The sequence below is a fragment of the Balaenoptera acutorostrata genome, chromosome 19, assembly GCF_949987535.1.
Source record: "Balaenoptera acutorostrata chromosome 19, mBalAcu1.1, whole genome shotgun sequence".
Classification (NCBI taxonomy): Eukaryota; Metazoa; Chordata; class Mammalia; order Artiodactyla; family Balaenopteridae; genus Balaenoptera; species Balaenoptera acutorostrata.
Window position 1 is genome coordinate 1,217,591 of NC_080082.1, and position 22,287 is coordinate 1,239,877.

Below are 22,287 nucleotides of genomic sequence, written 5' to 3' on the forward strand. Positions count from 1 at the left end.
CTAATGACCTGACCCTCCCGGCACCTGTGGGCCGCGCTGCCCGCGGGCGCCGGCGTACGCACAGTGCGACCCGCGCCAGGGCACCATGCCGCGCTCCTTCCTGGTGAAGACGCACTCCAGCCACAGGGTCCCCAACTACGGGCAGCTGGAGAGGCAGAGAGGTAGGGGCTGCGGGCTCCCCTGCCCTGCCCAGGGCTCGACTCCCGCGGGGCAGGAGGGGCGAGAACCCCGGGAACGGGAACACCTGTCCCAGGTGGGAGGAGGGGCCCGAGACCACGAGGCTGGAGGTAGAAAGGTGGCCCGCGGGCGTCTTACCCACTTCAGGGACCCCAGCCTCGCGTCGGGCAGATTGGGTGGGGATTTTCTCTCCACGTAGAGAAGTTTCCAGGCCCCCAGTCACTCTGGGGCTCTCCCGCTATGGCCCGGCATGCCCATCCCAGCAAAGGGGACCCCAGGGCCATCTTCCTCGTGCAGGAGGTTTGAGAGAGCCCCACGGATATTGCAGAGACGAAGTGAGCCCAGGCTGTTCTCCAAGAGCACCCAGAACATCCTGGATTGGGTGGTGAGCAGAGAGGCCAGGAGGAGTGACCCAGAGGCCCTGTGGTGCCAGGGCCCAGCTCGCACAGCGTTCCGCTGTGCCCCCTCCAATGCCTCCTCACCCCTCCTGGGGTTTCCTTCCCTCCCGCCTCCCTCACCCCAGAGGAGGTTGCCCAGGGCAGGCTGGGCTGAGGGGCTGCAGTTCTTACCCAGGTGGGGAGACAGGTGTCCAGGAACCAGGACCGTGCACTCATTCCCACTCCCTGTCAGGGTCAGGGACACGCAGAGGTCCCACGGCAAAGGCCTCTCTCGAGTGGTCAGAGGCGCCCCCAGCTCCACAGCTTCTTGGGGGGGACACCCTCTGGGGGATGGCTCAGTGACTTAGAGGGGGACAGGGGAGAGACACTGCGGAGACCAGGGCACACGGTCGGTGCCCGTCCAGAGCCCTGTAGCCCTCTCAGGACTGGGAGCGGGGAGGGACTCCAGGCTGGTGGGTCCCCGGGGCTGGGCTGCCACCAGGGGGCACCTTCTAGGACCGGGATCCTCAACTCCACATTTTGAAATCCAGTTAATGAGTCACCACCAGTAATTTTATAAAATAAAAAAGAACAGAAGCCATCAGAGTACGGTGCTCGCGGTAAAGGAAACCTTTGTTTCAGATATACATGTATGATAGAACATGTAATTCACACGGGTCGTGGCATTAAACGTTTAAAAACTATTGTTTAGACTCCAGTCACGCAGCGTACCCCTTTGAGCGTGCAAATCCTGGCAGCCGAGCATGGCCCGGTGACTGTCAGGGAACAGCCTCAGGGCCATCAGTGGTCTGCTCTCCCCTCCTTGTAGCACCAGCTTTCTGAGGGCCAAATGGCCACGGTGATCCTCTTTCTGCCAGGCAGTTACCCCAAGATAGACCCGAGATGCTGGATTTGGGGTCCCCCACTCGTCACTTTTAAATAAGTGCCTTTTTAGGCCTCCCCAGGGAACCCCTGAAGCCAGAAAGGAACTTAAGTCTCTTCTCCCAGGAATCTGAGCTGCAGAATGAATTAAAAAATCTAGCTAACCCAGGGGATATGGGGAAGCATTTCAAGTTATTAGCAGAAGCACACGGTCAGCAGCACCCGGCATATGGCTGTCTCTCCCCTGCCCTCCCGCTGGAGTCGGCACTGGCCCCCTAGACAGGGTTAGGCTCCGAGGTGATGCCTGGGGTCAGGGTAGTGGCTGAGCCGCAAAGCCTTAAGGTGACTTTTTTCCCATACGAGGGCCCCTACTGGAGCTTGTTTGTGGAGTGGGGGGCCCTAGACTCTCCGGGGACCCCAGCGCTGTCTCCGGAAGTTCCTTGGACTTCATCTCTTAGCTGGTCACTCTCCAGCCGCCATCTCTAGGAGGACAGAAGCCTGGCGAGCTGATTTTATAACTGGGAAGACTGGAGTGGAAGACGGTGAGGTCAGGAGAGTGTGGAGCGTGGGAGCTTCCCCATTCCTCTGCATCCTCGTCAACACTTGTAATTTGCCTCTTTTTAATTCTAGCCATCCTGGTGGGTATGATGTGATACCTCATTATGGCTTTAATCTGCATCTCCCTGATGGCTAATGATGTTGAACATCTTTTCCTGTGCTTATGGGCTGTGTATACATCTTCTTTGGAGAAACGTCTATTCAGATTCTTTGCCCATTTAAAAAGTGGACTATTTGTCTTTTTATTGTTGAGTTGCAAGGGTTCTTTATATATTCTGGACACCAATCCAATTCCTTATCAGATACCTAATTTGCAAACATTTCCCCCATTCTGTGGGTTGTCTTTCTCAACCCAAAGCCTTGGTGTGGACATAGAAATGGGGCCAGAGATTTATTTCAACACATATGAAATAAGAAATCGGTTCAGGGCTGGAGATTTGGTCTTTGGGGAAATGCAGAACTTCACTCTTACTTGCTAACATGTTTACTTTGGGGGCTTCTGCTGTCTGGGTCAAGCATGAGGCGTGGTAGCCCACACATACGGGAGCAACAGCCTGAGGGCAGGCCGAGCCAGGAGGCAGTGGACACCACCGAAAACGGTCCCTCCTGAGCTGGGAGCGTTTGCAGGAGGCTGTGCGCACCCACGCCATGGTGGGCGAGGGGTGATCGGGAGGTGACCGGAGGCTGATGAGTTATTTAACACGCGGCGGCTGCTGCCAAGAGTTGTGAATTAAAGCTGCGTGGGAGTCCGCAGGATGCAGCTCCGAGCTGGCCCTGCGGCGGGTGGGGCTCAGAGAGAGGGCGGCTAGGGACCCTTCCTTGGCCCCTGAGGGCTGCTCTGGGATCCTGTGAGATGCTTCTCTTCCCTTGTTTGTAAAGAGGAACTGAGATTCCTGCTCGGACGCTGTGGTCTCCGGCTGCAGCCGCCACTTCCGCAGCCCACGCCTCTGTCTTGTCAGACCTTCTTCCCCTTCCCGCGGGGCTATGGATGGCCTAGTAGTGGGATTCGGCCAGGAATGCGGGATGGTGAACTCTGCAGCGCTGGGACTCAGGCTTCACCGTGCATTGTCTCCCCTTCCCGCTTCTAGAAACCAGTGGCGCCTGTTCTGCCTGCGGGGGGCTGGTGGTGCCCCTTGTCCTCCCAGACAAGGCGGCCCCGTCCACGCCTGGCGACCCTCCCCGGCCCTGGGACTTCACCTCCGTCGTCGCCCACGTCTCCCTGCCCCTCCCCACCTTCCTGTGTAACGAGGAAGCTCGGGGGGCCTCGGGGCCAGACCCCCTGGAAGTCAGCCTGGCAGACCCTCGGGCTGGCCGGGCCCCCGGCGCACCTCTCAGAGACAGCCTGAACCACCTCAACCTGCCCCCGCTGCTGGCTCTGCCCACACGCTGGCCCCCGATCCTGGGCGCAGATGGGGCCCAGGCTCCGGGCCACCTGCCAGGGGCCGAGCGGGCCCCCCACACCCCAGCGGGCTTCCGCACGCCGGCCGCACTGGCCAGGCACCAGCAGCTGCATTGCCACCTGCAGGCTCAACGCTGCTTCACCTGCAAGTTCTGTGACAAGGAGTATGGCAGCCTGGGCGCCCTCAAGATGCACATCCGCACACACACGCTGCCCTGCCTCTGCGCCATGTGCGGCAAGGCCTTCTCCAGGCCCTGGCTGCTCCAGGGCCACATCCGGACCCACACAGGCAGGTGCCGGGGCCCCTGAGGGGTCTGGCTGGGGGGCAGGGTGGGGTCTGGGCCTCAAAGGAGGGGAGGGGTTGGGTTCATAAACAAGAGGGTGGATGGGCACACACGGCTTCTTTTTCCTGGTGTCCTGAGGCTGCGGCACAAAGAGCCACACCCCGGGGGGCTCAAAACATCAGAAATGCTCTCGCACAGTCTAGAGCCAGAAGTCTGAAATCAAGGTGTCACGGGGCCAGGCTCCCTCCAGATCTGGAGAGGGGGATCCTTCCCACTTCTGCCAGCTCCTGGGGCCCCAGGTGTTCCTTGTGGCCATGTCATTCCAGTCTCTGCCTCTGTCCTCACACGGCCTCTCCCCTGTGTCTGTGTCCAGATTTCCCTCTAGTTATAAGGACACCAGTCACATTGGGTTCAGGGCCCGCATGCTCCGGTACGACTTAAATTGAACTTGATCACATCTGCAAGGACTCTCTTTCCAAATCAGGTCATACTCACAGGTAACCAGGTTTAGGGCACGGATGTATCTTTCTGGGGGGACACAATTCAACTCATACCACCTGGCAAAGCGCAGGATGCACAGGGCTTCCGCGGGGCCTGACTTCTCAAACAGCCCGTGGCCTTCCTGAGTTCTGGAGCAGCGGGGGAGGAGGGGAGCCAGAAAGGCCTGGCTTGGGGGTGAGGACCCCAGGGCTCACACAGCCTGTCTGACGGGCTGGGATTTACCCAGGAGCAATCCCGTCCCTGGGTGAGAGGGTGGTCACAGAGCACAGGCGATGCAGGAGAGAGCAGTTGCGGACAGGAAGCAGGGACAGGAGGGCGGATACGGGGAAGGGAGCTCGCGGTCTTTCATTCTGTAGATTACAAACCACGGCCCAGAAAGAGCGCCAGGGCCGGCTCTGCCCAAGGGCAGCCAGGGGCTGAGCTGGACCCCACCCCAGGTCTTCCTCTTGAGTCCAGGACTTTGTCAAGCACGCGGTGAAAGGGAGACAGGAACAGGCCGGGGACTTACAACAAACAGTCTCTGGAACTGGACCCTCCCTCACCCTCAGTCACGGCTCTGTGACTCACACGAAAGAAGGGTTTTGCAGAGCCTTTTTCCAGGCTGGAAATCCACCTGGTTTTCCCCGACCGCTGGCTGAGGATGTCCCCTGAGCGCCCCATCACACAGCCGGGGCTCAGTGCCCTGGTCTGGGAGCGCAGGGTCAGGCGGCCAGGACGCAATGCTCTGGGCCCCGCAGGACTACAGGCTGCTGCCTCCCAGGGCCCCTGGGGCTGCAGGACTCTCCACGCAGGCAGAGCTGAACAGATGACTCTCACTGACCCTTTCTTTTACACTTGGGGGGTCAGCCTGGAGGGCAAGGTCCCAACAGAAGGACTTTGTCCAAATCCCTGGTCGCCCTGATTGGAGGTGGCCTGGAGGACACGGGAATCCTCATTGGTCCTGAGCGCCTGCCCTTGTACAGCCGCCTTCACGGTTCCCACCGTGGCTTTCGGGGGGTGGGTACAGCTGCCAGGAGGCCTGCAGCGCCTCTCCCGTCCAGGGCTGGTGACAGAGGGCCCCAGGGGAGCTCCAGAAGAAGCAAAGAGCCATCTAGCCAAGATCGGTGTTTTAGCTGCTGCGGTCTTGCCCAGGTTATCAAGCACATGACCCCCTCGGTGGAGGGCAGGTGCTAAGGCCCCCGTCACTGACCCCGAGGGAGCGGGCAACGGAGACGAAGGCGTTAGCCTCACTGTGAGGGCTGAGGAGCCTCTGGGTGGGGGACGGCTTATGCATCTGCGAGCCTGGGGCCACCCTCCACAGGGCTGTTCTGGCCGCTGCAGCCGGTCGCTCACCTGTCTCCCTCCCCTCCCCCAGGTGAGAAGCCCTACACCTGCCCTCACTGCAGCAGGGCCTTCGCCGACCGCTCCAACTTGCGGGCCCACCTGCAGACGCACTCGGACACCAAGAAGTACCAGTGCAAGCGCTGCGCCAAGACCTTCTCCCGCGTGGCGCTCCTGGCGCGGCACGAGGAGTCCGGCTGCTGCGCCCCCTGAGGGGCGGAGGGGCCGAGGAGCGGGGCGTCCTGGGAGGGCGTCGCCCTTCCCTGCCCCCGTGAGGGACTTTCGTCCGGCCGAGAGCCTCCTCCATGCTGTTTGCAGCGAGCTCTGGTTCCGGTTCTGCTCCTCCCAGTGACAGCCGGTCGGGAGCGGGGCGTCAGCACGGAAGAGCCCCGCGTTAGGCTGACGGCGGGGCTGCCCTGGATGCCGTCCACTCCAGACCGGCAGCTTGACTTGGGCCGAGCACATCCGTGTGGGCCACCTGCGTGGGCCGAGCTACCTGGAGGCTCCCCTCCACCCGCCTTTGATGGCATCCGGGCCAAGCTGTCTCACGTCACACGTGCACAGGCGCACACACGCGGCACGCACACACGCTCCCCTCCTCGCTAGGCCGTCCTGAAGATGGAGCAGCGAGGGAGGCCCCGCGGCGGGTGGATCTGGGGCAATAAAGAGCCCGCACTCCTGCTGCAATGTCCTCTGAGGCTCACCCGGTCCCCTGGGTCCGCGGAGGAGGCCGAGCTCGGACAAACTCTGCTGAGGCAGCAGGGCCCCTGGATAACGGGACCCTTGTGGCCAGAGAGGGGGAAGCCGAGGGGGAAGGGCCTCGAGCTGTGCGGTCCTCACCGGGTGGGAGCACCAGGTGAGCAGGGCGCCTTCCCTTGGAAGGAAGGGAGCGGACGTGGGGCCAGCGCAGCGAGGGCCAGCGACGGGGTGAGGGTGCGAGAGGGGGACCGAGGCCGCGTGTCTGTGGCAGGCGTGCATCCCCCCCAAAGTCTAATTTAGAGGGGAGTCCCTCCTGCACCTGCAGCCTCTCTACTGAACACCACAGACGCGTCGCCACCGCAGCCGCCTCCCCGAGGCACCAAGCCCTCCACCCAGCGCCCCGGCCTCCCTCCTGCACGCCCTCTCCTGAGGCTGTAGCACTTCCAACCCAGCAAGCAGCCGATCTCTGACCCCACCCGAGACACACACCTTCCCAAACCGACTCAGATGCCGAGACCCCGCTTTCTTCTCATAGGTGGCCTCCCCTCACCCCCAGGCCCCGGGCCGTCACGCGCTGGGCTGGTCCTGCCACTTGGCAGCGTGTCTGAGCCGCCTGCACCAGCGCCTGGAGGGTGGCATTTAGGAAGGAGGACGGAGGCCTGAGTCTGACGGAGGCTGGCCGAGTCCTTGATGCACGAGGGGACACCTGCTCCTCTCTGCAGGAGGCCTGGCCCCAGCCAGGGGACGGGGCTCGGCACCTTGGTCCTGCTCCCGGGACGGCGCCACACGGCCCTGAGCCACCAGACCTGCTGACCTCCTCGCCGTGTGACAGGATGCTGGGGGCGCTCATCAGGCCCACACAGCTCCCAGCTCCGCAGCCCCATCCCTGGGTCCCCACCCGTAGATCCCTCCTGATGCTGAAGTCAGGGGCTGAAGGTCCCTGGGTGGCTGGTTTGATAACGGCAATCAGAGGGGGCCTGGGGACATCCCAGAGGAAACCTGACCTTGACACTGGGCTTCCCTGGATCAAGGGCGACCCTGATGAAACTGACCACCCAGGAGAGCCCCTGCTCTAGCCTAAACCAGACTGATACGTCTGCCCATAGAACAGAGAACCTCTCCAAGGAAGCCATGCTTGCACTCCCAGTCCCACTGCCTCCCCCCAAGAGGGATCAGCCTCCCCCGAGGGACACATGGCGGGACCAGGAGGCTTAGCTAACGTGTCAGTTTGCTGGGGCGGCCGTGACAAACCCACAGAGCGGGGGCCTCAGACCACAGAGACAGACTCCCCCACAGCCCCGGAGGCCAGAAGTCCGAGACCGAGGTGCCGGCTGGGCTGGTCCCTGCCGGGCCGAGGGAGAATCTGCCCCAGGCCTCTCCCAGCTGCTGCATTTGCTGGTGCCTCTGATGTTCTGTGGCTCACGGAAGCATCACCCCCATCTCTGCTTCCGTCTTCACGTGTGCGTGTCTGTGTCTGTGTCCAAATTTCCCCTTTTTATAAGGGCACCAGTCGTACCGGGTGAGGACCCACCCTGATGATCTCATCTTGACAACATCCGCAAAGACCCTGTTTCCAAATAAGGCCGCGTTCTGAGGCACTCGGGGGTTAGGACTTCAATATACGAATGGGGGACACCATTCACCCTGTTAACAGCTGATGAGAGCACACAGTTTGCTTAGAGAAGCCTGGCGGGTCCCTGCTTGGACTTATGGAGAGGAGAGTGGAATGCTGTTCCCCCCAGGCCACAAAGGATCAAGGGGGCAGTGATTCCACGACCGACTTACTAGAAACGCTTCCTCCAAACGCACTGTGACCCACCCGGACGGCCCTTCTCGCGTGTGCAGGTGCCTGACCCCTCCTCCTCTCCGCTACGCTGGTCAGGGGCCCGCAGCGGGTGAGAACAGGCCTCTGCCCTCCAGGGACGTCCCTCCACTGTCTCCCGAATGCCCGGGCCTCTGCTGAGCAGGGTGGGCAGCCCGGGGCTGGGGAGCCTCTCCTCACCCCTGGCAAAGGCCAAGCTCCAACCGTGCTCGTGTTTGTGCCCATCTCACTGGATGGCTTTTTATTTTTAATGGCATCCAGATGCCTGAAGGAAGCTATATTGTAAATTGTGTTCTATTTCTGAGCACCAATATCTAAATGAAGCGAGGCACCTGTTGGGGATGGAGGAAGGGAATTTCACAGGCCTAAATAAAGTCCATGTTTGCCCTTCTGTGCCGGCCCATGGAAAATGCTCTTATATTTATATCTGGGCTGGCGGAGGGCAGGGGTGGCAGAGGGTGGGTTGGCAGGCGGGGTGAAGAGAGTCCCGGGCACCTGCCAGGGAGTCGACGTGGAGTGAATGGGGAAGATGTTCCTCTCCGAGGAGGGCGGCTGCAGTCAGCACGCCTCGTCCCCGCCATGGGGCCATGTCCCCACCGGCCATTCAGGCCTCACTGTTTCCCACTCTCCGTTCCTCATTGCTCGTGATTTTGCCTGACCAGCAGCATTGACCCGAGACGCTCACTTAAGATTTGGGTTTTTGGAGCCCTCTCCCAACACCCACAGATGGGAATCAGGAAGGGGTCCAACCGTCCCTCACACCGTCCCGGGTGAGGAGTGCACAGACACCTGTATCCTCGCAGGACTGCTACCTGGGTCCCCCCCCCCCCCAACTACAGGCTTTCTCTACCCAAATTTTACGCATCACATTTCCACTTTTCTCCTTAAAGAAGGCCTTTTGGCCACACAGCTTCAGGCACGTTGTTGGTACCTCTCTCCAGGGAAGGAGCCCGGGCCGGGGGACAGGAGCCCCAGGACCTGAGGAGTTGGAGGCAGGTGTTTCAGAGGCAGCCCGGCTAAGTCTGGGCAAAAGCAGGAGCCTAAGAAATCACCAGGATTCTGGACAAGAGGAGAATCTTGGAACGAGCCGAGGGAGGGGCGGCATCTGCACCACATGAAAATCGCTCCCAGGAGGCGCGTGACGGGCGGCGGACAGAAAACCACCGGGCACTGCCTTCCGACTGGGACGCGAGCGCCTGGCCCCGTGGCTCAGGTCCCGGAACAGGTGTGAGAGGGACACCCAGCCTCTCGGGGGCCCAGCTCCCCGCCCCGCTCCCCGCGGAGAGACCTCTCTCCTGAAGCCCCAGGCGCGCTAAGGTTATGGCTTCCCTTCCAGAAACCCAGAGGCTTCTATAAATACCGTGTTGGGGGTTCTCTGGGAGTTCTAAATCAGTCCGCTGGCTACTATCTACACTCAGCGAGCCCGCTCCTGGCCTCCCCCTGGTGGCTAAGTATAGCTCCCTGGCAAAGTTCAGTGGAACAGAAGTTTCCAGCCGCCATCACCTCGCGGACGGCGGAGGGTTCCAGGGAGAGCGCCCTGGCTGCCAAGACTCAGAGGCGCAGGGAGAGGCTGGAACTGATGTGGGGCGTGGAGGCCCCCGCTCCCCAAGCCGGGGTCTGCGGGAGTCTGCCGCAAACACGGAGCCTCCACCAGATGCAGCAGTGAGGCGCTCTGGCTCGATTCCACCGTGAAGCCTTGGATTCCGCTTCTGAGCGAAGGGAAGTGGGCTACCCTCTGTTCCCAATTCAGGAGGGGCCTGGGAGACACAGCAGCGAAAGAAGACACTTCGCGCACCAAAAATAAACTATGATCGCTAACTCTAGGGAGACCCTCGACCTTTAACCTCTCCTAGACTCTACGTCCATTTCTTGACCACCAAGTTCTGGCTCCAGGAAACCTCTCCTCCCAGCTGACCACCCCCCAGCCCAAGCCGAGCTGCCCAAGAGGTGGTCTGGCAGCTGCCCAGGCTGTCCTCAGGTGCCAGCAGAGCGCTGGGGAGAGCTGAAGGACAGGAGGGCAGAAGGTGTGAGGGCGGCGCTCCCACCAGGGTCCGTCCTGCTGGGTGAGCGCGGGCCATGCTTGGGTATCACGCGGAATAGAGACCGTCCTCCCAGGCGTCAGTCAGTGCTCCCCACCGCCCAGGGTTTCACAGCCAGCTCGGCCCCTCACGGCTGCTTTTGTCCCCTGTAAGGATCGCCGGTAACTGGTCCTCAGGAAGAGGCGGAATCACCTCGGTCTCGCTCCCAGCTCGAACACCTGCCCCCTTTCCTTGCCCCGGGAACAGGCCTGGGGCCCAGGACACAAGTGACGCCTGTACTTCTGCAGGGAAGGCAGGTATGGCGTCGCAGGGGCTCTCTGCGAATGCTGCAGCGTGACCTCTGACACGCAGCTGCTCTGAACCGGCCAGAAAGAGACTGAGGACAGTCGGGGTGACCCTGCTGGGCATCGGGGAGGTGTGGCCCGCCGTCGCAGTGGCTCCGGTCACCCCAGGGGTCGTCTCCCTCCTCCTCCAGCAGAGCAGTTCTCACAGGTGGCCTGCAGACCCGTCCAGGGGGCCGCGCTAAGGGAGACTCGTTACGTCCCTCACAGCCTCGATGGTGCAAAAGCAGGGGGCTGCACCGCTGGCAGCCCTGCACACACCGAGGCACCAAAGTTCACCACCACACACTCACGCGAAGCAGTGCGGCTTCAGGACGCCCTGCATCCTGCGTCCTGGTCCCTGTGATGTTCTGAGTGGAGAGGGGGGGAGTGTGCGGGGCCCTCCACTGCCACTGGAGGGGGACCTGCCGGGTGAGGTGTGCAGGGTCGCCTCGACCACAGTCCTCGCAGACGGCTTCTCAGAAAAGGACCAGTGAGCCTGCCACTTCAGGGAGGACGGACTGTATTTACTGCCAATGATAGCACTTGCGCTTTCAAGAGAAAATGGCAATTTTGGGAACGTCTGTCTTCCATAAAAGCTTGGCAATTTCCCAATGTTAAAGACTTTTCTGATGAGGAAGTGAGTTTTTCATACTATAAAATGAAACATGTCAGGGACTTCCCTGGTGGCACAGTGGTTAAGAATCCGCCTGCCAGTGCAGGGGACACGGGTTCGAGCCCTGGTCCGGGAAGATCCCACATGCCGCAGAGCAACTAAGCCCGTGCACCACAACTACTGAGCCTGCGCTCTAGAGCCCGCGAGCCACAACTACTGAAGCCCACGTGCCTAGAACCCGTGCTCCGCAACAAGAGAAGCCACTGCAATGAGAAGCCCGGGCACCACAACGAAGAGTAGCCCCCGCTCGCCACAACTAGAGAAAGCCCGTGTGCAGCAACAAAGACCCAACGCAGCCAAAAATAAATAAATAAATTTATAAAAAAAAAAAAAAAAAGAAAAGAAAAGAAACGTCAGCATTTGGAAGCTCTGTGTAGTCAGTGAAGCAATATTTTCCAAATGACCGACGCGGACGTCACAAAGCCCCGCCTGGACCAAAGACGCAAAGCACCAGACAGAGCAGGGAAGCCAGCGGAGCAGAGTGCGGAAGCTCGCTGCCGGGCGCCAGGCTCACAGCACACCTGGCAGAGTTCCGGTGCTCTCAAACAAGAGCCACATCGTCCGAAAGCGCTTCCAGCGCGTGCCCGCCGCACGGCGAGGCTTCCTTCCCACACGTCAGCCAAAGCGTCACGAGGAGGAGGCTGAGAGGACAGCCTGGCCACAGACGTCCACGGGGCCGCACGTGGACACTCGCAAAGATGCAAAACACCACCACTCTCTCCTCACTACAACTTTGCTTCATAAGATAGCTATTGTTCACAAAACGTTAACACGTGATGGGTTTATTATTGATAATTTTAAATGAACTTAGTAAACGAATTCGGCAATTTAACTTCCGAAATGGGTAAAAACAGATGGAAGCCTCCACACAAACTAGCTCTTTGGGGCCCTTAATCGTCTGGGTGGGCGCAGGGCCCCTGAGACGCACGGCGTGGGAACTCCCGACCCTACACGGGACCCTCGAGTGTGAACGTGAGCCCTCGGGGCCAGAGCGGCAGGTGGGCCGCCGGGGAGGAGCTGGGAGGTGGGTCCGCCGCTCCAGCGAGCCATCCACCGGTCACTCAGGGTAGCTCTGCCCTGACGTGCTTCCTGCTTTATCCACGGACTCCGGAAATGACTCTCCGAGGCCACGTGGTCTCCCCACACGTGCATCACGAGAGACGGGCCCTGTACTCACCTTCCCCACCCCACAGTCCGCCAGTTCCACCGCTCAGGCCTCCTCAGACCAGCGTCTTCACCTCGACCTTCACGGCCTTCACCACAGTCCACATTCTCGCCATCTCCCAGGCTGACAGTGGAAGAGTCCTCCCGGCCCCCACTGCCATCTCCCATTCAGCCTCCATCCTGCACCCCAAGGGCGGCTCCAACCTGCTCAGCCCACGCCGTCCCAGCCTCAGACAGGCTGTCCGCCCCACGGTCTCAAGTTCAAGCCTGTCATCCTTAGCATCGCACACAAGGCCACTTTCTCCCACGAACCCCCCATATGGTGGCAGCCTCTGTATCCCACGTGCCTAACCTCCATCTGATCCGGGACAGACCCTGGACAAACGCCAAGGGAATGGGGGAATAAAGAGGGAACAGGGCAAGCCTTGGTCTAAACCAGACTTTCTTCCCCCTTCGATCCAGCTCTGGGGCTTATCTCACAATCAAGGCTTCTTCCCGCCCTTGGATAGGGGTCTGCTCTGCTTAGCACAAACCTAATAACCATCACCAGCCCCAGGAGGCCCGGCAAGCAGCCTCCTGGGCTTATCCAGGCTGCATGAATCAAGCCCCAGATCTATTTACAGGGGCAGCTGGGGTGCAGGACCACGTGTGCAGGTGTTTGAAAGCAGGTAAGCTGGGTGCACGTGCCCCCTGATGAGGGAAATACTTTCCGCAGTGGTTGGCTCGAATAGGGAGGCCAAGGAGTGTGGGCGGGGTGGCAGCTGCCCGCCCCAGCTGGCGAGGCTTCCCAGCCTCGTGCATACAGTAAACGACGCCGTGTTCGGAGCCCTCATTTCAGAAAACCAGAAGCTATAGAGGCTGCGTTATTTACTCCTGATTTAATGAACAGTTTCTTCTGAAGGGCGACTGCACTCACCTGAGAGCTTCTCTGGGGACCAACAATAATCAACAGTTACTGCGGATGGACATGGCATGGCGCTGACACGAGCCCTCTCATGGCTTTATCCCCCGTGAGGGAGGACGCTGGCACAGAGGGCCCAAGCAGCTTGTCCAAAGTCACACGGCGGGTCCACGGCAGGGCTGGGATTTCTGGCTCCAGAGTCTGTAGTCTTGGCTCCTAAACCACATTGCTGCTCAGTAAGCAATTCTGAGCTTTCCTTTCACTTGGAAATCAGAAATAAGGCGCCAGATCAGGATAGCAGATACGTTTTTAACCCAGGGCCAGGGCGTGGGGTGAGATGGTCAGAGGGCGGCCGGACGTGCAGGACGGGAGCTCTGGAATCCACATGGGAAGCGGGTCCCCTCCCACGCCTGGTGGGGGGAGGAGGAGGGCAGGCAGAGGGAGATGGGCTGGAAGGAAGGAGAACAGCAGGAGACACTCACCATCTCAGAGCTGACCGGGCTTTGGGAAACGAGAGAGAAAAGCTGAGGAGAAACAGGAAAGGGAGGCTGGAGCGACAGGTCCACAGGAGGGCTGACACGGGCTGCTGCGAGCCAGGCTTGGGGGCTAAAGGCAGGAAGGTAGCCCGCAGCCCCTGGTGACCAGCCCTCCGCACTCTGCCCCCGGGAGCCCAGCGCCCTGGGTCTCAGTGAGACCTTAAGTGCTTCTGTTGGAACCGTAAACCTCTCACGGGAAGCTCAGCAACAAGACGCTGGCAGATGCGGCCGGAAGGCACCTCTCAAGATTCGCTAAACACCTGCAAGAGCGGGGATAACCCCGGGGCCGCTGAAGAGCCCGCAGAGGGTCCCTGTTAACGGCTACAGTTACATACGCAGAGCAGCCTGCTGTGCCTTTGTTCCTAAGATCTGGGGAACTGGTGTGATATCACCCATGACAAAGTACCACACGCCCGGCGGCTTAACACAGACATTTCCCGTCTCACTGTCCTGGAGACCGGACGCCCCAGATACAGGGGTCGGCAGGGTGGTTCCTCCCGAGGCCGGCTTCTCCCCAGTTCCTCACGTGGTCGTCCCCCTATGTGTCTGGGTCCTATTTTCTTATCTCCCCAGTCATCAGGGTTACCTACTGGCTTCATTTTAGTTTAATCCCCTCTGCAAAGATCCCATGTCCAAACACGGGGCCTCCAGGGTGATGCTGGCTCCCTGCCAGCTGTGTCACCTCCCAACAGGCTCCAAGAGAAAGGATTCTGTAGGGAATGGGAGCGCACAGCGGCTGGGACTCTGAGAGGCCCACTGGCCAACGGCAGAGCAGAGATCCAAACTCGGGTCAGACACGGTAGCTGGGAATGGGATCCAGGGTAGAGTGAGCTGCTCCTGGGGAAACGTCAGTCATTTCAATAGGGGGGGAGCAGGGGCCACGCAGACGGACGAGGTTAGGGCTCAGGCCGTGGCGGAAACAGTGCCTCTGAGTCTCTTCACGATGGCATCAGGCCCTGCAGGAGGCCCTGCACTCAGGCGACACTCCTGAAATGCATGCTTCTTGAACATGTGCACACGTGCACTGGGCCTATACTCGAGGACGGAGACGCAAACATCAGGCGTGAGGAACTTAGCTGGCGGTCCAGTGGTTAAGAATCTGCCTTCCAACACAGGGGACGTGGGTTTGATCCCTGGTCGGGGAACTAAGATCCCACGTGCCGTGGGGTAACTAAACCGGCACGCTCTAGAGCCCACGCACCACAACTAGAGAGCCTACAGAGTCTGCGCGCCACAACTACTGAGGCTGTGTGCTCTGGAGCCCGCACACCAAAACTAGAGAGAAGCCCGCGTGCTGCAAAGATGGGCCCGTGCACTGCAATGAAAGATCCCGCGTGCCGCAACAAAGATCCCGTGTGCTGCCACTAAGACCAGACGCAGCCAAATAAATAAATAAATAAATTTAAAATCCATACATTAAAAAAAAAAAAAAAAAGACGCGAGCAGGCTTAGGGGAGGGGGCTCATCACCCACGCCCCACCCTCCTCCAGATTCAGCTTCATTCCCCACTTGTGGAACTTCTTCCCGTGCTGCCCTCTCGGTTCCAAGACTGAAGGCAAGTACTTTTAGATGAGCAGCTGGGCAAAGACAACGCCTCTGACACCATGAGCGTGTTATCCTCAGACGACAGCGAGAACCCTCTCCCACCCTCTCTGAGCCCTTCAGTTCAAAATCATCCACCTGGGCCTCACAGAAAATCCTGCACAATCAAACCTGCTTCACTGAGATATGGCTGGTATATGGTCACTTGCACATACGTTGGCGTCCACGTTTGATAAGCACCTGTGACACCATCGCTCCCATCGACGGAAGAGACATATCTACCCCCAGGAAGCTTTCTCCTGCCCCTTCCTAATCCATCCACCCCACCCCCTCAGTGCCACCTCGGGAACCACTGATCTGCTTTCTGTCACTACAGATTAGCTGGCACTTTCTAGAATTTTCATGGGTGGAATTTGCCATGATTGCCCTCCCTCTGTCTCCAGCCCTGGGCCCTCGACGCACCCTGTGCTTTCTTCCCATCTCACTCCTCCAGGCCTCAGAGTCTGTTCGCTGCCACTCCCCTGCTGGTCCAGACCTTCCATTCCAGACTGTCACTGTCTATGACAGTTCATCTCCTTAGCCTACGTCACAGAAGAGGACAGTGTCACAGACCACCGCGGTGACCTTTTAGAGGTCTCCCTGGCCACAGACAGTCCTCGCTCCAATGCATCCAACATGTCACCGACTGGCTTTGTTCTCAAGACACAGTTACAATCACATCATTCTCCAGGCTGTCGCCACGCCTGTGGGACCAAAGCATATATTTGCATCTCCCAGCGACCCACCGCTGTCACCTGTGGTCTCCCGTGCCACTCTCTCTGCTGTGTTTTTGTTCAGTTTTTTTTCTTTAATACTTATTTGACTGCGCCAAGCCTTAGTTGTGGCACGTGGGATCTAGCTCCCTGACTAGGGATCGAACCTGGGCCCCCTGTGTTGGGAGTGTGGAGTCTTAACCGCTGGACCACCAGGGAAGTCCCCTTTGTTCAATTTTTAGAAGCTGTCTCACCTCCACGAGATTGCCAGCCTCCCCCCTCACCCAATACAGCACCTGCTGGAGGAGGACCCCAACGAAAGTGTGTGAATGGTCAGAGGAGCACACACAACTTAGCAAAGTTTAGAAGGACTCTGAAGGCTTCAGAACCTTCCGTTCTGTGATTATTAGAAAGTCACACAGCTCTTCCCTGAAGAGGGAGACAACGGAAGGTAATTTTGAAAGCCTGAAAGTATGAAGGCCGGGGTGACCTCCCACGAGTCTTCGCGTGGGGCGTGAACTGAGCTCTGTTTCTCCGTTTCTGCTACCAACCCCACTACTCTGTCATCCTCACCTTCCCAGGATGCCGGCAGGTCCTCTGCAGCTGGGTCCTCTTGACACTGAATTCATCCTATAAGGAAGAGTCAGGGGTCCTTACAGACATAACCATGAGAAGAGCTAGACTCAGACACGGGAAGTGCTGTGCAGGGACAAGACCTCACAGAAAGCAGGGCCGCCCACCTCCTTGCATCTGCGAGTGGACCAGGATGGGAGATGCACCAGGTACTTGGGGAAACTGGTTGGAGTTCTCCAAGTAAGTGGTAGAGGCTAGGGCTTCATTTTTTGACGCTTTATATGACCACATGACCTGTATTCTTTTATGTGCATCAAACATTCCTTAATAAACAGGAAAACTTTTACCCAGAAACAATGGCTCTGGGGGGAAAAAAGTTATCAAGAAAAGGGGAGGGCGGGTGTCCCCTGCAGTGATCACCGGGACATGGTCCAGCTGACGCAGGGGCTGGACTGTCCTCCCTGCAGACCCAGACAGCCCTCAGCCCTGGGCCACTCCACCCAGATCCGTTTTCTCTAGATGGGGATGGCTGATGAGCCTGGGCAGTTCCTGGATACTTACAAGGCAACGCAAAGCGGAGCACAGAATGTGATTTGGGACTGTTTTGTTTGAGAGTAGGGTCAGTGAGCCATGGCCAGGGGCCAAACCGAGCCCTCCCGACCTGTTTTGGACAGCCCAAGAGCTGAGGATGGTTATATCAAAGAAAAGCAAAAGACATAGCAGGGACTTCCCTGGTGGTCCAGTGGCTAAGACTCCGTGCTCCCAATGCAGGGGGCCCGGATTCAATCCCTGGTCAGGGAACTAGATCCTGCATGCATGCTGCAACTAAGAGTCCGCATGCTGCAACTAAGGAGTCCACATGCCGCAACTGAGACCCGGCGCAGCCAAGTCAATAAATAAATATTAAAAAAAAAAAAAGACATAGCATTATTCACAATGGTCAAAAGGTAGAAACAGCCCAGTGTCCACTGATGGATGAATAAAGTGTGGTCCGTCTGTACAATGGAACGTTGCTCAGCACTAAAAAGGAAGGAAACTGTGACACTCGCCACACAGGTGAAGCCTGAGGACACGATGCACGGTGAAATAAACTAGACACAAAAAGGCATGTCCTATATGATTCCGCTGACGTGGGGACCTAAAGGAGTCAAAGACAGAGTGACAGAAAGTAGATGGTGGCTGTGAGGACCGGGGAGTCAGTGTTTAATGGGGACAGAGTCTCAGTTTAAGACGGTGAGAAAGTTCTGGAGGCGGATGGTGGTGATGGCTGCACCACAATGTGAATGCTCTTAAAACTAAATACTTAAACACGGTTAAAATGGAAATTTTGTGTTATGCGTATTTTACCACTGTAAAAAAAAATACCAAAAAAATCAAAAGAAGATTTTGTGGCCTGAAAATTCTATGCGATTCACACCTCCGTGTCCGTGTCACTTGCTCGTTTTCTAGGGCTGCTCTGGATCTGCCACAGCAAAGGCAGGTCGTGGCAGCCGAGCTGGAAGAGGCAGGAAGCCAACGGCGTCTGCCACCCAGTCCTTTGCAGAAAAGCCTCGAGCCAGTGCCGGGACCCACGGAGACGGGATCGCTGTGCGGGCACAGGGTCAGAGTCCTGGGTCTTTAGAGGTCGCCGACTTCAAGCCCTTTATTTCCAGGGCCAAGATGATAATAAGTCCCATGGGACTTCAGAAGATGACGAAGAGGACAGTGAGAAACGAGGTGGGGAGTGAAATCTGGGGCACCGGGCCCTTCTCGCTCTGAATGGCTGCTCCCGCCAGCACACACGAGGGTCTGGCTGCTGCCTGGCTGCTGGGTTGGCCTGGAGGAGAGGAACTTCCTCCTGGAGGGACGACGTGCTCCTGCGCAGTCGCTCCCACCGCCTCCACCGCCAGAACGTCCCCGCCCACCAGCGTCACTCCTCGGTGCCCCCGCCCCCGACTCCTCTTCCGTACACTCGCCCTGGACCACAGCGTCTGCACCGCCCATGTGTACTACCTCGCGGTGCAGTCTACCTGCACCTCATCACCTCTGCAGTGTCACCTTTCCTGTAAGTAGCGAATCCTCCCCCACCAAGGTAATCTCCCGGGAGAGGAGACTCCCTCCCTTTCCATCTCCCACTGCCTCACTCCCTGGTGTTTCACACGCCCCAGGTTCCAGAATAACCTCGCTGCTGAGGATCTCCAGAGTGGACTGAATTGAAACGAAGGGGCAATAAAAAAAATCTACGTACAGACACATATCATCTTTTCAAGTCACCTCCCGTCCATTAAGTCCCTTCAGGGAACACTTCTCTGCTGTAGGAAACATGCTCTCTGTGGCTAAGAAAGTTACCCACACGCTGGGCTGGCCTGACTGCAGGGCCCCTGTGCACTGTGTTATCCATCTTTGCTGCTCACGGTGTGGCCCTCACCCAGCAGCTTCTGCCGTCGACACCTGGGGCGCTGGCTACACAGGCAGATTCCCAGACCTCCTGACTCAGAACCTGCATTTCAGCACACTCCCTGGGTGACTGGTACGCATGCCAACGTTTGAGAAACACCATCCCACGTGCTCTCTCATCAACATTGAGAAATCACCACAAATAAAAGGAAATCTGGGAATGCACATCAAACCACAATGAGACACCAGTTCACACTTCACAGCCCTTAGGATGGCTACCACAAAAAAAGAAGAAAAGAAAAGAACAAGTGTCAGTGGGGACATAGAGAAACGGGAAGCTTGTGACTGTTGGTGGGGATGTAAAATGGTGCAGGCGCGTGGAAAACAGTCTGGAGTTTCCTCAAAAAATTAAACACAGAACTACCATATGAGCCAGCAATTCTACCACTGGGCAATTCCACTCAAAAGAACTGAAAGCAGGAACTTTAAGGGATGTTTGACACCCACGTTCACAGCAGCATTACTCACAACAGCCAAGAGGCAGAAGCACCACAATTATTCACTGACGGATAAATGGATAAGCAAAACGTGGTCCGTCCATACAACGGAATATTATCACTCGGCCTTAAACAGGAAGGAAATTCTGGCACCTGCTACCACATGGATGAACCCTGAGGACATTATGCTCAGTGAAATAAGCCAGACACATAGGGACAAATCCTATAGGATTCCACTTGTATGAGGTCCCTGGGGTAGACAAGTTCAGACACAGACAGTAGAAGGGTGGCTGCCAGGGGCTGGAGGAGGGGTGGGCAGTCAGTATTTAGCGGGGACAGAGTCTCAGTTTGGGAAGATCAGAGAGTTCTGGAGATGATAGTGGTGATGGCTGCATAACAATGTGAGTGCCCCTACTGCCACTGAACCGCACACTTGAAAATGGTTAAGATGGTAAATTTTACGTTACGTATATTTTACCACATTAAAAAAAAAAAAAAGCTTTGAAACAAGACAGGAAATGTGAGGAGGACTGTGGGAGATGCTCCAGGCTTCGTTGTTGCCCCTCGACCTTGACACTTCAAGCTGACTCCGTTTTCCCTGCACCTACCACCATGCCTGTGAAACACGTTTTAATGGAGCAAATTAGAACGTGTGGACATGTGTCTTAAAGTTTCTCCGTCTGGTTTATCACCCTCACCATGACCCACAGGCATTAACCCACACCTCTTTGACAAAACAAACAAACAAACAAACAAAAAAACAGAAAATAGAGGCCCTATGATGAGTTTATCTTATACATGCATGTTGATTGACCATTCAGGAGAGCTGGGGCTCACCATGTCAGCCTGCGGGTCTACGTCCAGCCCTCTTTCAGGGGGCTTGTTTGTTCAAGGTTCCCCACTACATAAGGGAGCCTTTGCCCACATGCACACAGTCAGGCATTTATGCCTACATGTTCAACCGTGAACATGGTTTACACGAGCATAACACTGAGAACATGTAACTGTACGGGGGAGGAAGGACTGTGGTGGGGTTGGAAGAGAATTCCTCATTCCTACTTGGTGGTAATCAACAGACACCATCGAAAACGGAAATAAAGGAAAGAGAGAAAAAAAGAGGGAAAATAAGCAGATTATTTAGAAACACGGAGAAAAATAAGAGATTTAAAAGTGGCTGCCTTTGGTGAGCTGGAATAGAAGGGTATAGAAGGGGGTCTGGTAATTCACTCTCTAAATCACGTACATGTGGTACTGTCTTAGTCTGTTCAGGATGCTATGCCAAACACCACCACGGGCTGGCGGCTTAAATACCACTGAGCTCTCACAGTTCTGGAGGCTGGAAGTCCAAGATCAAGGTGCTGGCAGATTCAGTGTCTGGTGAGAGCCCCTTCCAGGTTCACGGCTGGTGTCTTCCTGCTGTGTCCTCACCTGGAAGAAGGGGTGAGGAGCTCTGTGGGGTCTCTTTTATGAGGGCTCCACCCCCATGACCTCATCACCCCCCGAGGCCCCCCTCCTAACGCCATCACACTGGGGGTTAGGCTTCAACATACGAATCTGGGGTGACACATTCACTCTATAGTAAATACTTAAATTATAAACCATAAAACTGAAGTTACCCAGGCGATGTAGGGTGGAGCACCTAGCACAGTACCTGCCGCAGAACAGATGTGTCATGAACGTCTGCGCTGTCCCTCACATCACTACCACAGCACAGCACACATCACTGAGGTTCACGGGTGACCTTTCTTCTGGGGCTCAGAGAACACACCGCCACCGCTGTCCAGAGCAATCCACCAGCAACTCTTCAGAGAAGTTTCAGTGGCTTTGCATGAAACCGAAAAGTGATTCCAAGAAAAACTTAAAATAACAACCCTCAGAAACACAGCTGTAAACGGCAGTGAGATACCATTTTTCATGTGTCAGGCGGAGGGGGAGCCGCCGTGCTGGGGAAGGTTCCGGCTCCCTTACTTTGGTGGTTGGGCTTCAATGATCAATGGAACTTCCAGAGGGAACTTGCCAAGAGCTATCAACATTACTTTAGGCACATCCTGCTGGGCCCAGCAATGCCAATTCCAGAGATTTCTCCTACAGAAGAACTCACACTTGCACAAAAAAGCAGCTTGTGTCCAAAAACTGGTAACAACCCAACTGTCAACCAACAGGGGACGCGGTGGACAAGTTATGGCAAGTCTAGATCATCGGAGATGATCTCCAAGAAACACCTAAGAGGAAGAAAGCTATTTGCTGATACTTCCAGGAACAGAACTGGGGGGGCAGCACCCAGAGTGGGACAATTTATATCACATACTCCTATCTTCACTGACACCTAAATCAGTTTAAAGCTAAAAATAAATTTTTACAAGGGGAAGGGGGAAATTGGGAGTTACTGTGTAAGGAACAGAGTTCCAGTTTAAGAAAATGAAAACGTTCCGGAGATGGAGGGTGGAGATGGTTGCCCAGCGATATAAAGGTACTTAATGCCACAGAACTGCACGCTTAAAAGTGGTTAAAATGGTACATTTTACAGCAATAAAAGTCAATATAAATGTGGCAACCCATCTCAACCGGGAAAAAAGAATCCTTGCTTATTTGGAGCTTAAAAACACGGGAGCGGGGTTTGAAGGCACCTATCTCCGAAAGAGCTCCTCCCTTAGCAGCCCGCCACCCAGGAACTGGTCGCCCAGGGGGTGGGGAGTCTGTGGGAACCCCGAGCAGCGGGGCGAGGGGGACTCCGTGCGGCGAGGCGCGAGGAACCCCGGGCGGCGGAGCCCGCGTCCTGCCGAGCTGAGAGCAGCTTTCACCCCGAGTCTTCGACCGCAACAGCCGCGCGCTCCCGGGAAGGCCGCCGCCACGCGCCTGCGCACACCCCACGCCTGCGCAGAGCCGGCGCCT

At 57.3% G+C, this 22,287-nt stretch overlaps 1 protein-coding gene and 1 long non-coding RNA gene across 2 annotated transcripts; one reads left to right on the top strand and one right to left on the bottom strand.

Moving 5' to 3' along the window:
• The first annotated feature begins 23 nt into the window (after window positions 1-23).
• SNAI3 (snail family transcriptional repressor 3) lies at window positions 24-7,258 on the top strand. The gene is made up of 3 exons (XM_007172558.2): window positions 24-161; window positions 3,083-3,682; window positions 5,533-7,258. The coding sequence occupies exons 1-3, from the start codon at window positions 86-88 to the stop codon at window positions 5,709-5,711; spliced, it is 855 nt and encodes a 284-aa protein (XP_007172620.2). The 5' UTR covers window positions 24-85; the 3' UTR covers window positions 5,712-7,258.
• Window positions 7,259-18,488: 11,230 nt separating this feature from the next.
• On the bottom strand, window positions 18,489-22,252 carry LOC130705764 (uncharacterized). The gene is made up of 3 exons (XR_009006160.1): window positions 21,047-22,252; window positions 20,639-20,823; window positions 18,489-20,011 (listed from the first exon to the last, which is right to left on the bottom strand). It is a non-coding gene; the product is annotated as an uncharacterized LOC130705764 (long non-coding RNA).
• Window positions 22,253-22,287: the final 35 nt, after the last annotated feature.